At 34.0% G+C, this 16371-nt stretch overlaps 1 protein-coding gene across 1 annotated transcript in view; it reads right to left on the bottom strand.

The window, feature by feature from the left end:
* Window positions 1-1195: 1195 nt before the first annotated feature.
* ARAP2 (ArfGAP with RhoGAP domain, ankyrin repeat and PH domain 2) overlaps window positions 1196-16371 on the bottom strand; it is a gene marked incomplete at both ends in the record, with an annotated part of 73844 nt that continues 58668 nt past the window's right edge. Inside the window, 6 exons of the mRNA XM_029085858.1 lie at window positions 1196-1264; window positions 2754-2901; window positions 4318-4423; window positions 6645-6857; window positions 7750-7913; window positions 14606-14669. Coding sequence (XP_028941691.1) covers window positions 1196-1264; window positions 2754-2901; window positions 4318-4423; window positions 6645-6857; window positions 7750-7913; window positions 14606-14669 — 764 coding nt within the window. The remainder of the gene's footprint in view (window positions 1265-2753; window positions 2902-4317; window positions 4424-6644; window positions 6858-7749; window positions 7914-14605; window positions 14670-16371) is intronic.

The following is a 16371-nucleotide window of genomic DNA, read 5'->3' as shown; positions in this document are numbered from 1 at the left end:
TGGGCTGCATTAAAAGAAACGTGGCCACCACATTAAGGTAGGTGATTCTGCCCCTCTACTATGCTCTTGTGACACCCCACCTGGAGTACTGCACTTAGTTCTGGGGCCCCCAAAATCAGAAGGACGTAGGTCTACTGGATTGAGTCCAGAAGAAGGTCACAAGGATAACCAGAGGGCTGGAGCACCTCTCCTTTGAGGACAGGCTGAAAGAGTTAGGGCTGGAGAAGAGAAGGCTCTGGAGAGACCGTATAGCAACCTTCCAACATCCGAGGGGCGCCTACATGAGGGCTGGGGAGGGACTTTTTACAAGGGCAGGTAGTGATAGAACAAGGGGAAATGGCTTTAAACTGGAAGAGGGTAGGATTAGATTCGATATTATGAAGAAATTCTTTACTGTGATGGTTGTGAGACACTGGAACAGGTTGTCCAGAGAAGCTGTGGATGCACCCTCCCTAGAAGTGTTCAAGGCCAGGTTGGATTAGTATCTGAGCAACCTGGTCTAGTGAAAGTTGTCCCTGCTCATGGCAGGGGGGTTGGAACTAGATGATCTTTAAGGTCCCTTCCAACTCATACCATTCTATGATTCTATAAGATGTCCCATTTTCTGATAGTGTATCCCAAAGTTCAATTTGACTGTTAATATATATCTGAAGCTACCCCAAATAATATTTGTGCTTCAGGATTCTAGAAATGGTCACAAAACAGGACACAGCTAAAGATTCAGATGCTTTAAACTCAAAGGGATAGTAAAACTCTAATGAAGAGATACCATGCGTACCCAAAGCTTATGAAATAATAGAAGTATTAATATACACTCAAAGGTATGTAAGTTTAAAACGAAAAAAAACCCAAACAAACAAAAACACAAAACCAAAACCAGGTCATCACTTTCACACTTGCAAACATTGACCATTTCCTTCTAGTATAATTTATGAAGCATAGCAAAAGCATGTAACATGATAACTGTAAGTTACCCCAGTGCTTGGGCCAAAATATAATTCCACAGTATGCTTTAAACAAAACTGTTTTGCTTTATCAGTTTATGCCTTCTCTTTTATTTCATTTTATTTCCCTCAGCTCTGTAGTTAACAACACTGGTCACTATACAAACTTAGAAATTTACATTTAGAAATCTAGGTAAACAAAATAGTCTTTCTTAAAATAGTTTTTATACCAGTTGATATTTGCCACTTACCTGAGTGTCCTTCCACCTGGTAATAAAGCTGTTCTCTATATCCATTTGTTTGACCTGGTCTTCATTTATCTGTTTAAGATGGATCATTTTTGATCAATTAAGAAGTATAAGGGAACTACTCTAAAAATTACAACAAAAACTAGCAAGCACTATTTTAATATAATAAATTAAAATAAATATAAATATAGAAGAATGTTTATATCTAACACTAGTAAAAAATTAATAATAATGTAGCAATAATAAATATTGTTACTGTTAACTACACTTTTAGAAGCAGCTATGCAAAATATTCTATCAGTCAGAAACAGCACTTCATTGATTGGGTTCATTGTTATAAACTATACCAAATATATATTAGAAGAGAGAACATTCCATGAAAATGGTCAAACAGTGTTATAGTGGCACAGTAAACTCTAAACCAAATGGCAATATGAACAAATGCTAGTTGTACCTTTTCTATCCAGTTGGGTTTAATGTTCCTTCTAGGCCAAAAGAACCAAGCACCTTCTCTAGTCTCTATTATAACCACTGCTCAGAGACTTAAGAACACAGAATTATTTCATGCTTCAGTTCTGCTCAGGCCCATAAAATTGGATAGAAGTATGTCCTGGTTTTTAGCTGGAACAGAGCTGGGTTTCTTTTTAGTAGCTAGAATAGCGCTGCATTTTGCTTTCAGCTTGGGATTTGTTATGAGAGAAACACTGATAACATACCAGTGTTTTCATTTTTGTAGCTGGAAGTGAAGGACTTCGTGTTCTGTTAGTCTACAATCGCAAGATCTAAGGGGGTCAGGAATATTTATATTAATAAGCTAAACTGGTGTTTGGATATGCCAATGGGATATTCCATATCATATAACATCACGTCCAGTACATTAGTGAGGGTCTCTTCCTCTTTTGCTCTCTCTGACTATTGCTCGGGCTCTCACTCTTCCAGGATTGCAGTTTTGGTTCAGGATTGTTGCTCCTCTGGGACTGTTATCAGGGAACAGGCTGGGCTTGGTTGGCGGGTGGTAAGCAATTGCACTGTGCATCACTTGTTCACATATTTTATTACTATTATTATCATTATTATTTTAATATCAGTATTATTTTAAGTTTTCTTTTATTTCATTTATTAAATTGTTCTTATCTCAATGTACGATTCTCCTGACCCTTCCCCCCCCAGTTCTCTCCCCTATCCCCTGGAGGTGAGCAAACAGCCGTGTTGGCTGCTAGCCAAGTGAAACCACCACAAAATATTATTTTTAACAGTCAAACTCAAAATTTTCTTAAATTCTTTAAACTGGTATGCTGGTGTCAACCAGAAGAACGTGCACCATTTCAGAAAACAGTAGCTCACAGCAATCCTATAAATATAGTCTTTCCTACTTTCTTACAGGCTAAGCTAGCTGGGAAATAAAAATTAAAGCAGACAAAAAACAATGTCCACAAAGTAAAGTTCAAAAGCCCTGCAAATCCTCAGTGTAATTAATATCAAGATAATATTCAAGAAGATTTCTATAATTTAGCTTATCTAACAGCTGAGTAATTAGGACACTTTTATATAAGACACCTACATCAAAAAGTTGCACATAATTTTTAATTAGATCTTCAATTACATTGACTTCTTCACTAGTTTGGCCTTTTGTTTGAAATAAGCATGATGAAAACACCATGGCTAGATTGTGAGGGTTCATGTGATTGATTTCAGAACACTTCTGCACCCTGTTGAAGAAAAAATAAACATATTTAGAAGGTTTAATTGTTCCTTTAATTGTGTGAGGCTCCTCTACAGACCATGGAGTGTATTTCAAAAACAATAACTACATTAAATGTAATGACAAAATCTAATATTACTTATTCTCTTTTATATTTATGTCTTTATATTCTTTATCTCATATCTCATTACAGAAACAAAAGTTTACAGTTTCTATCTGCATCTCAAGTGACATCAAAATTATTTAGAAGAGAACAGAATAAAAATAGAATAGTATAGTTCAGCTGGAAGGGACCTACAATGATCATTTAATCCAACTGCCTGACCACCTAAGGGCTGACCAAAAGTTCTCATAACAATCTTCACTGAAACCAAACCACAGTGCTTTCTAGCTACTAAGAAGAAAATTAACCCTATCCTAGCAAAAACCAGGACAGCATGCTATTAAAAGCATTGTCCAAATGCCTCTTAAACACCAACAGGCTTGGGGCATCAACCACCTCTCTAGGAAACCTGTTCCAGTATTTGGCCACCCTCTTAGTAAAGAAATGCCTCCTAATGTCCAGTTTGAACCTCCTCAGATGCAGCTTTGAACCACTCTCGCATGTCCTGCCACTTGATACCAGGGAGAAGAGGTCACCACTTCCCTCTCCACTTCTCCTCCTCAGGAATCTGTAGAGAGTGATGAGGTCACCCCTCAGCCTCCTTTTCTCCAAACTAGACAAATCCAGAGTCCTTAGTTGCTCCTCATAGGACATTTCTTTCAGCTTCCTTTCACCAGCTTTACTGCCCTCCTCTGGATGCATTCAAGTGCCTTCACATCGTTCTTAAATTGTGGGGCCCAGAACTGCACACAGTACTCAAGGTGAGGCTGCACCAGTGTTAAACACAGCTTTGCTATATTATGTTAAATAAGTATATCCTACAACTTATGATCTAGGATCAAACAAAATGTGGAAAGAAATGAGATCCTTAGTTTCTATACTTATGATGAAGTTTTCATATCAGTTCTGTTGTTTACATAATGTGTCTTCTTTTGAAAGCAAACTTTAAAGTATCACAGAATTTTGGCTGTTACACATACAAATTCAAACTACTTTCAGAGAAGACTAGTAGACTAGGGTAAAATGAGTTAATATAAAGAAGCTACATCAAAAATTACCCTATTTGGACACATAAAGTGGTAGTCCTCTTTTGCTATAAAGCTGTTCCATCCCATTGATATTTATAGATACCTACTGCTAAAAATACAACCAATTAAAAGACACATTATAAATTAAAGGGAATCAAATTAATTAATTGTCACAACTAGGTAAGTTTTGACTTTTTGCTAGTTAATGAAACAAGCCACATTTCATTTATGGTAGTTAAAGTGAGAACACATTACAAGAATTTCTCTGCAACAATGCATCATTTGCATTTACCTGTAAAGATGTTCAATTAAAGCAGCCAAAGTTGCCCTATTGACTAGTGGAAGTGTCCGAATAAAAGCTCCATATTTCCTCACACGTTCCTTTTCATTCTGTGTATCTGCCAGAAAATAATTACTGAGCATTAATAACAACGCACACTAAAAACCAACAGCAGTTCTCATTAACTATATTGGCATCAATTTAGTCTTTTAAAATTACATTCTACCAAACAACCTCTTCTTCATAGAGGCAACAGAGACAATCTACTATTAACAAAGTCCACTATTGTACACCAGTCCAGGGAAACAAAATCAGCAATAAAGAGGGCCAGTTCTATATTCAAGAACTACTTGCTATAGTTTAAGACTAAACCCAAGGACAGCAACTGCTTTTCCTCTTAAAGGATATTTAATCTGTAGTTTGTGCGCGTATATGTGTGAGTGTATCTGTGCATGCACAAGTGCAAACATACTTCTAAGAGTTCCCAGAGATGAGAAAGGAAAAGACCATTTTAACTTTTTAAATTTTTATTGGAAAACTGTCTCAAGGCCCAAAGTAGTTTAAAGGTACAAATATAAGACTGGTAAGGGGAGAGCAAAGGGGAAGTGGTTGTGAATAAATTGTACAAAGTTACACAGTTGAACACTGTCAGAGACGATGACAGGAATTCCAGTCTTGGGAATTAAGGTGTGTGAGACACAGCCACAGCTCTCTGCCTTCAAGTTAAGTCTGCTTTCCTGTGCTGCATAGATAGTACAGAGCATAATCCTGCTCAGGGCATGAGCAAAGTTAATGTAAATATTATTTATTGATTGATTTAGTTTTTTCTTCTCTGTTGTTTGCTTCTCTTAAGTTTCTGAAAATAAAAAAGCACAGAACTCCTCTTCCAGTTGATTGCTAGCACTCTCCACTAACTACTGCACTATGTTTTGATTTCTTCAGTAATTGGAAGAAAAAATAAACAAGCAAACAACAACAAAAAAACAGTTTAAAGGTCTTCTACTCTTATTAAGTGTCACTTAAATATAACAGGACAGGATTCTCCTCTGTAAAGCTGAAGCAGAATTTTAGTCTGATAAATCAGGAAGTTAAATCAGTGCAACACCATTATGCATCTTTCACAAAAGAGCTAGCTTAAATCTCAACTGCTATAGATACAATTTTCTCATTTCTGAAGAAAACAATCCTGTGGTAAGTAAATAAATTCTTAATATTCTTTCCTCTAGTTTGTTCAAATTGAAGTTGAAGGTCAAAATGTGTAATATTCATACTTTAATTTCCCAAACTTCCAGTGGTTCACATTAAAGCAAACTCCATATTTTTTAACTTAAGGAAAAACAGAATATAATAACTAATATAAACAGAATATAATAACTAATAACTTTTTTAAAGACACACAGTAAATAGGCCTATATGATTTCAATGCACTAATAGAGAAATTAATGTTCTATCTTAGCTTTTCCTATGTATCTCTTGTTGCTATACATCATCTGCAATTTTATAGCACAGTTTTGGAGGAAAAGGGTTTGATTCTTGCAGTAAATACAGCAATACAGAAACAAATAGAAATATAGCTGTTTATTAAGAACACTATAAAAATCACCACAATTTATGTAACGTGTAACTAATTAACGTATTAGTTATCTCATGGTTCTGCCTTCAACCAGAAACAGACACACATCCTCATGTTCTAAATACACCAGAAGTTACAGTTTGGGTTGAAGTTACTTAAATTTTCTTTCAAATTAAATTAATATTTCTAAGGAAACAAAAAAAAACCAAACCTAACAAGTAACAGTTGTTAACAACTTTACATTGTTAACATACTTAACTTTGAACGTTCATAAAAGATATTCAAAGAATTTAAGCAGTAAGACTGCAATTTAACTATTATGCAGATGATAGCATCAACATTTTGACACTTTTGAACTAAACTTCTACATATTGTCAAAAGACAGACTATATGCTTCTTTCCTACTCTAGCATTTGTCTGTTTCTTGAATTCTATGACCACTGCTTCCATAAGATATTGATCATCACTTCTTACCTTGGCTAATCCAACTATGACACAGTGCAATACTGGTCTACTGTTTACAGACATATCATCAAGGAAAGATCGCTATTTGTTATTATTACTCTAGTTCACTTAAAGGCAATAAAATAATCTCTGATTAACATAAATTTATTGCAGCCAAGCTCTAACATTTTTTACCTCAATAGAATTGTTTTGCCAATTATCAAGCTACATAGGTTGACACAGGGCAAGTAATTAAAAATCCCCTCAAATTTGAAAATGTACATATAACCTTTCCTGTAATGAGTGTTATTGAAGACGTTACCTAACGCAGAGATCCAGAATGGATAAAGCTCTTTAGTGAGAAGTGCATCATCTATTTGAGAAAGAAAACTTTTCAATACATCAGTCACGTCTTCAAGCTGATGTTTTCCTGCTCTTAGTTTAACATTCCTTGCATCTTTTTTGAAGCTTTCCAGTAGTTCAGCCACATTGGAAGAATCGCCATTCTTAAGGTAGATCTGCTTGCTACCTAAACCTAAGTTACAGAAATACAGGACAGAAAAATAAATAAATGTAAAATTGTGTATTCTTTTAAAAATTCCAAATATTATTATATGAAAAGTGTATCTGGCTGTCAATCGTACTGTATTTCCTACCAAAATCTCTCTGACCTTTTGCACATACTCACTTCGTTAGTAAAAACACTGCCAAGTCTACTTACACCCAATCAGACAAAATATATATCATAATATAAAGCAAGCCTGGGATCATAATTTCAGGAATACTTTATAGGCAATTCAAATCACCACATCTCTTCAGGATTTCGTAAGGAAATAGTTTCAAAAGGCATGGTAAAGGAAAGAAGTTTTGATGGTTGGTATTGTATTACACATAAACCACAGCTGCTTTCATGAGCAAAATTCCCACTATTTTTTTTTTATCCTACTGATCCGCTGAACTTCAGACTCAGTAAACTATTATTATATTCATTCAACCTTAAACATTTCACTCTTAAAAATCTCAAGATTAGTAAAAAGTATTCCTTTTTCTCACATTCAGGAAGATACCAGGCATCCACTATTATATGTAACAACTAAAAACACCAAAGGCCAAAGCCAACTTACAACAAAATTCATAGTCTAAACCACCATCAGGACTACCCTTAATTGCTGCATCAGAGTAGCCAAAAACATTATTTTTCTTTTAAACTTGTGTAAATTTGTCTTTAAAGGGCATCTACCAAGTTGTATTTCCCCAAATTGCCCATTCTCAGATGTGTGGCAGTGTACTTCACCACTGCATCAGAGAAGGGCGAGGCTAATGAGGGATACTAGTTAATATATAAAATCATTTTGTAAGATCTGATGATGTGGAGGCTTAGATATTACACAAATTATCTTATGCTGAATAAAATCCACTATACTTACCATACTGTGTAACAAATGCTATACAGCTGTTCACTATAATAGGAACATCATTTTTGCTGAGCTGCTGATCTTGTAATGCATTACCATCTGTACCTGCTGCTTTTTCAATTGCAGTATACCAGACCATGAAATCCAGCTTCGTATGGCCGTGGATGTATAGCGTTCTGAAAAGTATAAAAATATTTTGAAAGCAGAAAAGAAATAGAAAACTGTTGTTACTGTACTATAGCAACATAGAAGGTATCTGGAAAAAATAAGAAAAACTTTGAATAAGACATCAAGGCACCTTCCACCACATAAAGCTGTTGTGGTGGCCTACTGTTACAGCAACCTTTTTTTTTCCAACTACATTTGTACTAGCAGTATCACAACAAATGAAAGAAGATCCACAAACACCATCACAGGCCTTTGAAAGCACTTGACCAACATTTTAATTACTCTTCTTCAGTCTTGCCCCTACACTGTGCATTCATAAACCCAAGTCACAGTTAAGCAGGAAACAGATTGAGAGACAACTTTCAATACTGTAAAAGGCTTTGCTTCTTTTCTATTTCCCACCCCTCACACTTCTGTAAAGGAGCTGAGACATACTGAACTTCCCTCCTTCATATGCATCAAAATGATCATGCTCAGGAAATCACATTGCTAAGGAACATGTACGAAAAAACTCAGAGTTGAGTTAGAAACAGTTAATGTAACTCTTTATCACAAAGGATGGCCCTGGTCTGATTTTATTGTTTAAATATGCTACAATAAACTCCTTTGTTTATCCCTGACAGGCTAGCTCCTAAGAGAAAATTCCAGAATTGAAAAGCTTAAGGGTGTTTGTCTACCCATATGCATGTATGTAATAAACAACTGTTTTAAGTGTTAAAATAGCAAGCAAATTTTTTTACATACATACTCTTCATCTCCCACTAAAGAAATGCAAGAGATTAATTTTCTTTAATGACAATTTATTTGCTAATTCGGAAAAGTTAAAATGTTCTACTGAACTTCTATGAAAATACTTTTATCAAAATATAAACATTCATTTTGATTACTTTATTTAGGAAAAAAACCCCAAACATTTTAAATAATGAATATTTATATTCAGTTATTTATTTTCAATTTTTATTAGCATCTTTTAATTTTGCTTTTATAATCATCTCCATTCTAGCATTTCTATCTCAATAGGAAGCGAGGATGCAGTCAACTGTACACACGCAGAGTCAGGATCTTAAGTATTTGAAGGATCCACCATACAGACTTAGCCATTCAGCAGCACAGTAGGAGTCACTAAAATATTTCATCTTACTAAAGTCCCTTTTTAGAAAGAAGAATCTACTTCATGACCTTGAAGGTTATAATAATCACCACACATGCCTGGCTAGTGGAAACACTCAGCCTCCCTCTTCCATTAAGAAAAAACAATAATTTGCACAAAGGTCTCAAATTTTTTACAGCAAAATTAGTGTGTCTAATACTTTCAAATGTTTTCTGAAGATCTGTCAGAACGGATATCCTACATAGGTGGTTCTCAACCAATGGCTTCCAAACAACACAGCACCCTGACATCCGCTGGTATTGCTGAATAAGAAATGAAAAAGTCTGAAATGAGTGGAAAAAAGTCTGACAGTGCATGTTACACTATTCCTTCGCTACTATTATTCCCAGATCAGCAGAGATTAGGACTGTGATTTATATAAGTTTTATGTTGTTTCCCAACACAAGAGATGCACACACATATGTATATTACTGTCTTTATTTTCCCTGCAGAACAGTATGATTCACATTAAAGTATTATGCAAAAGGATAAATCAAAATCTCAATAGATTATTTTTTGCTATCTAAAGAATTATTATATGCACAGGAAGCAGCATACTGTAAAGTGAAAATATTATTACTTCTAAACAAGAAAAGGGCAACTCTGCTGTATATCAGTGAGTCAGTACCAGAGGAGGAGAGAGGAAATACAGTATTGAACTTCAAAGGAAATTTAAATTTATCTATATTTTTTCAGAGATATGAAAGTCTAAATCATGTGCCTGCCAATCAACTGTCATGATATATGAATTACACAAACTATGTGAAAAAGACCATCCTGTATTCTATGGATCTTCCCCCCAATGTATCACATAAGAAAAAAGCATATCAGAACTACCAAGAGATGATGTTCTCATTGTTTTCTATGATTTTAAAAGCCGTTGAGTTTAAATCAAATTACAGAGGAAAATGTTACTGAATAATTAACAAAGAAAATGGGATATCTCTAAGTAGCAGTCCTATAGCACCAACACATCCATGAAAGAGAAGTTGCTGGTAAAAAAATTTAAATGTAAAAAATCTTGCTGCTATTGTGGAAATTGGATCATTCATGGAAGGTAACTATTTTCCAAAAAATTTATTAACTTTGCCTAGTCAAAAATCTCCACAGTGATCACCTAAGAAAGTCAGCAATTTCAGCATTTACCACAACACTATAAAAGAGAAGAAGGGAGAAAAGGAAATAAAACCAGTACCAGACAGTTTAGATTCTAATTTAATGTGGAAGTGGCTTAGAAAGCTCATCTCAAACCACACTATTTTTTGCAGACAGAGCAATTCTAGGATACATTTAAATCATAAAAACATACAACAATGTATGAATAAGAAGTTTAAGCATTCCTTCTAATTTTAACACTTTCAGCCAAACTTAAAAACATTTTTTTCCTACTTGGAAACCATTTGTTGATCTCCATGAACCTGGAAGGTGGTATGAAAAGGAAAGGGGAAATAGTTACCAGCAGAAAAGTAGAACTTGCCTCAAAGCACAGCAGAAGTCTTCTACAGAATTTGATGAATTAATAGAGACAGCTTTGCAGATTTAGCTTCTGCTTTTCACATCAATGTCATCATCTTTTCCACGCAGTTTTCAGAGAAGTAGTAATAATGAAATATCTGTATTTCTCATTGAACTAATTGTTATTAACATATTACAGATATGTAGCAAAGGTGAGCAACATTTCTTCAACAGATATTAAGGAAAGCACAAGTCCTTTCACTCCTCTGCGCCTTATGCTTAGATAATTTATGGATTCTAGAATTCTGTGCTCATAATTTCATTTTACAAAAAAATCTTGCTACCACCAATGGGTTAAGAAGAAAGTATTGTAATTAATGAACCATGAGCATAAAGAAATTGTGCCAGTATGTAGGGAAGGTTTATTATCTATAATAAGAAAGAGCTAACTACAAGAGAAGTATAACAGCGAGAAAAAGAAAAAGCACCACCTGTATTACATTATGGTATGAAAACATTCACTGACACCTAAGAGAGCTTTAATTATTACAGAAAAAAAAAGAACAAACATTTGAAACTGAATTATCCACCCAGGTGTTTTCCCCTAAAGTATGGCTTTAAAGATTTTGCATTAAATTACATATATACACAAGATATATTTTAAAATTACTGTATACAGTTGGTTTTAGACATCTTTCCTCTCTTTAGTGTACAGATCCCTCTGTTGACCTATGTTGAACTACAAAAGAGTATTTTCTTCACCAATCTACTATGCAACTTCTGTTTAGATTGCATCAAGAGATCAAATATCACCAGTCACTTCAGGATTTTTACAAATAGATACGAGAGATCAAGGGGGAAAAAATCCAGACTGAATATGGAGCAAACCAGAGGACATCTCTGTGTGACAGAGGGAAGCGTCAGACACACAAATCAGGAAAAGAGTTTGCCACTTCTAACAAGAAGTCAAGAAGCATTTGAACTATGAAGCAGAACATAAGAGGAGGTGAATGACCATCTGATTATGGCATAAGAGAACAGTGTTGTGAGAAGTCAAGATTTCTAGCTGGGTTGGAGATGGTTCTAACAGGTTGGACATCATGTTCCAACAAACAGGGTGCAATAAAATTTCAACAGGTTCTAGAAAAGGGAGTGTGTTCCTTTCTAAATTACTTTAGCAAAGATACCCAAAGACAAACATGAAACATCTCTGAGATCTGAAAAAAAAAAAAAAATCTAGAATTAGAAAAAGTCTAGGATTATTGCAAAAAATATAGGAAGTACACTGAGCTTCAAAAACAATGATCTCCAAAAGTGAAACAGTCTAGTTGCTATGAAAATGTTTTAGCCTGGTTCAGTTCCGTTCAGTGTAGCATCACTATTACTTTGCAATATATAGTATGATTATCACCTCTTATATCTGAGCTGGGAGTCTTCTTCCATTGAATGTGTCAGATAGAGAATAAATGAACAGCAAGGTGCTAAGTAGAACACAGGGTAGAAGAATAGGAGAAAGAAAAAAAAAAAAGTGTGTGTGGAAGAGGACTGCATTCATACCTAAGACACTTCAGAAAAATCTCACATGCCTTTCAGTAGTATTCGCTCTGAAGTCCTGTATTTTATACAAACTGAAAAACATTTTGAATCTTGCAGCCCAAAGTAAATTCTTTGAAGAACCAGTAAGTTCTTCCTCTGAGTAGCTATGGATCAAATGAACATTCAGTTTATGTACCCCATGAATTTAACATACATATAAATTTACTAAGTACTTTGTAAAAGTCCAGAATTCATAGATTTATTACATTATAATTATTACATCAGTAAGCTTTTATAGTTCTGAAACTCTTTACTTGCATATGCAATCACTCTTAAGTGAGAAGTTTGTTTGTAAGAACTTAAGAATTCTTTTGCCTACAGTAGCCAATGGAAAAAGTGTCAAAGATAAAGGTGTATGATACATGCAATGTATAATTTTCCCTAACTAATCAACCCAATGACTGAGACTTGAAAAAAAGGCATAAGTATTTGTAAGCAATGGGAAGTTAGTTTGAAGTCAGTAACAAAAACAACAGTATGAGCTTCAGTAGGAAAATACACAAGGTACTTTCTTCATCTCTTCTAATAAAATTCAGCAAGATATTGTAAGACACTGACCACATTTATTTCTTCATGCAAAAAAGAGTGAGGGGTTTTTTGGTTTTGTTTTTTTTTGGGGGGAGAGGGGGTTGTAATTTGTTTTGATTTTTTTTTCTTAATTCTGGAAAAATATTATTTTATTTCATTCTTGCAATATTGTTTTTTGGGATTGTATAATTTATCCTGCATCTAAGTGACTAACAAATTAACATGAAAGTTGTCAACATGTCAGTATATAGGGTCTCTTCCAAGTGATCAAGCTATGCTAAAGTTTCCATTAGACAAGCACTGCTATAAAATAACAGACAAAATAGGAAAACCTAGAAACTATGATATGTCATTTAGATAATGTTTATGACATCTCAAATTTATTTATTTATTTATTTATTTATCTAGGGTTTGGAGGGGCAGAAGGAAGATTGCTAGTTTTGTTTCCATTTACAATAGAGTCTAAAGATAAAGGTGATTTTATACTTAATCATTTTCCCCATACACATATTAAATTTTTTATCACTAAAGATGCAACACCATGCAACTGTGCTGAACACCTGGATTCCTTTGAAGTAATCTAAGCAAGAATCACTATGCCAGAGCTTATATATCCGTATGGCTTTTAATGGTTAAGGTAATGTGAACACTATACATTTAAATTCTTTATGGTAGACTTCAGTGAAGAAAAATTAAACATATTCATGGCCACCACAAATCTGCCAGCACCTCTGTTGAAATTATTTTCAAATAGTTCAGAATTTCCACTGAACTATCAAAGTAGTTCAAGGAAAACCTACCCTCACTTGACAGAAATATTATAATGAAAAAATAATAAAAGCTGACTTAGAGCTAGAAGTTTTGCTCAGCTCTGATATCTATGAAATCAGATACACATTTTGTATTCATCTGTTGGACTGCACCTTGAATAGGATACCCCTGTTTCCCTGGTTGATCTATGCAGCTTACTTAATGCTGAATCTTTCAATATGCTTCTTCGGAAAAAAAAAAAAAACAAAAACCAAACAAACCAGCAGGAAAAAGTGTTTGTTTCTGATCTGCATCACCTCATTGAATTCTGTAACTTAAACACTATCTTAGGAAGAGTTAAAATTCAGAACACAGAAGTTACAATGAGTTTCTCCGAGTTTCTCCAAGTTTCTCCACTGGGGGGGGGGGAGGGGGGTAACCCCAACAAAGAGAAAAACAATCTTCCTTTATTAACCTGTTACTGGATGTTCAGAAGACTGTGTAAACACTGCACCTCTTCTTACACACACATTTGCTCAATAATCTGTCATTGAAATAATAAGAAACCGAACCTATTAGAAAATTATAACTATTTTCAGTAATTTTACTTTCACATTTAAGTTTGTATCCATATATATGAGACAGATATATCTGCCTATCTCAAATAAAGTTTCAAGCTCCCATATCATTATATTTGAGACTCATCTCAGCAGAATATTACCTACTTGGAAGCAGAAGTGGAACAAGCTAGTATGTTGCTAACTGAGATCAGACATTACAGTAAGACTAACCAGGGGACTCACTGTCACTCACACATACCCTCTCAATCCTGATTTACACAGATTGAGAGACAGAATTCTAGAACATAAGAATGATAAAAAAATTGGAGAAGTAAGTAGTAAATGCTCCAAAGAGGTACTCTTTCTTTACAGGGTAAAAAAGTTAGGTTCTTTTGAAGAAACTGTTATTGGCAGGCTAATCTGAGTGGGAATAATTTTCTCAGTGGGAAAACCACTTTTAATTAAGCAGTACTTGTTAGCATTTCCTGACACAGACATAAAATGCAATTAATACACAAAGACTTTCCCTCCTTTAAAAAGTCTGCAAATTTACTCTCTCTCTCTAGCAACTGCAAGTAAAAAAGCTCCATGACTGATCAGCAAGAATTCCAAGACATCAATACAAAAGCAGATCAAAGCTTCATTCAGATGGGAACCTTACCTTCCTTTTTCAACAAGCAGCAGGACATCTATTTTCTCTCCATTTTGCACCACACTACTGATTGCTGAAAAGAAAACACATTCATATGATCTACACAGACACATATATATAGACAAACACATACATATACATATAGACGCTTTTTCAAAATGACAAAAGCAGCATGGAATTCTTAAACACAATACACACATTTACAAGAAAAACATATGGAAAATTATAAAGAAAGGTTAAACAGTTACTTTTAAATGTGAAAACGTGCTACAGTGCTTTATTATTTTAAAATTAAACTTGTAAATACAAGTCTTAGAAGACAATGATTGAGAAGTAAGCTAGATTTTTAAACCTATTAAATTACTTGCACCTTAATTGCTGCAGATATAACTCATGTTATGTTGTTTTAAATATGTTATACATACATATAACTACATATACATACACTCTTATTTACATTGCCTACAAAACACCTACATTATATATAATACAGAAAATACATCTGGATAGTTTCCAGTAACACTGCTTATAAAACTATACTGTGCACTATACTAAAAACAGTAAATTAAATGTAACCTGTTTACTAATTCAAAATTCTGAAGAGTTAAGTCTTTCCAAGTTTAGGTCATATATATAATCCACATCTTATCTCAACTAATTCCCAGAGACAGTAAAGTCCTGAATATCAATGAAGCTCAATAAACATTCTGATGCATGTTACATGATGTTTTTGTATCACACATGCTCCTGGCCTCATTTACATTACTGAGCAAATATCAAGAAGGTAAGTGACTATACTTCCACTAATGATTAATTATTTGACAAGTTTCAGTTATACATTTCAGTCTTAATTAGTGGAGCAGATTTATTTTGGGGAAATAAGAAATCAAAGAAAAGATAGGAATATGGATATATATTTCCAAGAAATACAACTCTGTTATACAAGTACTATTTAAAAAGCAAGCAAAAATTATTTTCAACTGAAAGCGAAATGAGAGTTTCATTTCTAGACTCGAGATATACACAGATTTTGGATGCTTATATGATTAGGGTAGGAGCAATTACAGTTGCATTATCAAAAGTAGTATCAGAAAGTTCTTCTACTGCCTAACTTTTTAATTCTGAATCAAGATCAAAAAGTATGCACAAATTAAAAGATAGCTAGAGGCATAAAAATATTCCTGGTTAAAAACTACCTTCACAGTGTTATTCACAGCAAATATAAGGTGACAGTAAATAAACAGTAGAAAGCCCAATAGCATTTAGGCAAATTCCGCAAAACAGTCCACAGTCTGACAGCACTTACAAAGAGGATCATGAATAAAGCGCTAAATTATCTTCTCTATGTTACTTTAATGTAAAATCTCAAATTATTTTTACTTTCCTACATAATGCATTTCCCTGTTCAATATAAATACAAGTAGGGTAGATATGCTTAAAGAGGATTCAGGGCATAATTACAGACAATTATATAAAACTGGTGATAGAAGACCATTTGTATAAATATTCTTAACTGTCCACGTCATGATATTGAGCAAAGAATATTTTTAGTACCAGAAAAAAACATAAAGTCTATTAGTCTGTGAAATAGTTTTCCAAGAGAATTATAATTTTTCTAGTACATTTGAGTATTTTAAAACTAGGCCTGTCAATCATCTCAATAACACATTCTACAGTGAGTATTTCTGCCCTGTCAAAAATATGAGACAATAATCCCAAAAGGTCATATATTATTATTCAATTCTGTACTCTTGTAAGAAAAAAACTGCTGCAAC

The sequence above is a fragment of the Antrostomus carolinensis genome, unplaced genomic scaffold, assembly GCF_000700745.2.
Source record: "Antrostomus carolinensis isolate BGI_N321 unplaced genomic scaffold, ASM70074v2 scaffold2687, whole genome shotgun sequence".
NCBI classification, from domain to species: domain Eukaryota; kingdom Metazoa; phylum Chordata; class Aves; order Caprimulgiformes; family Caprimulgidae; genus Antrostomus; species Antrostomus carolinensis.
This window is presented reverse-complemented; position numbering and strand designations above follow the sequence as displayed.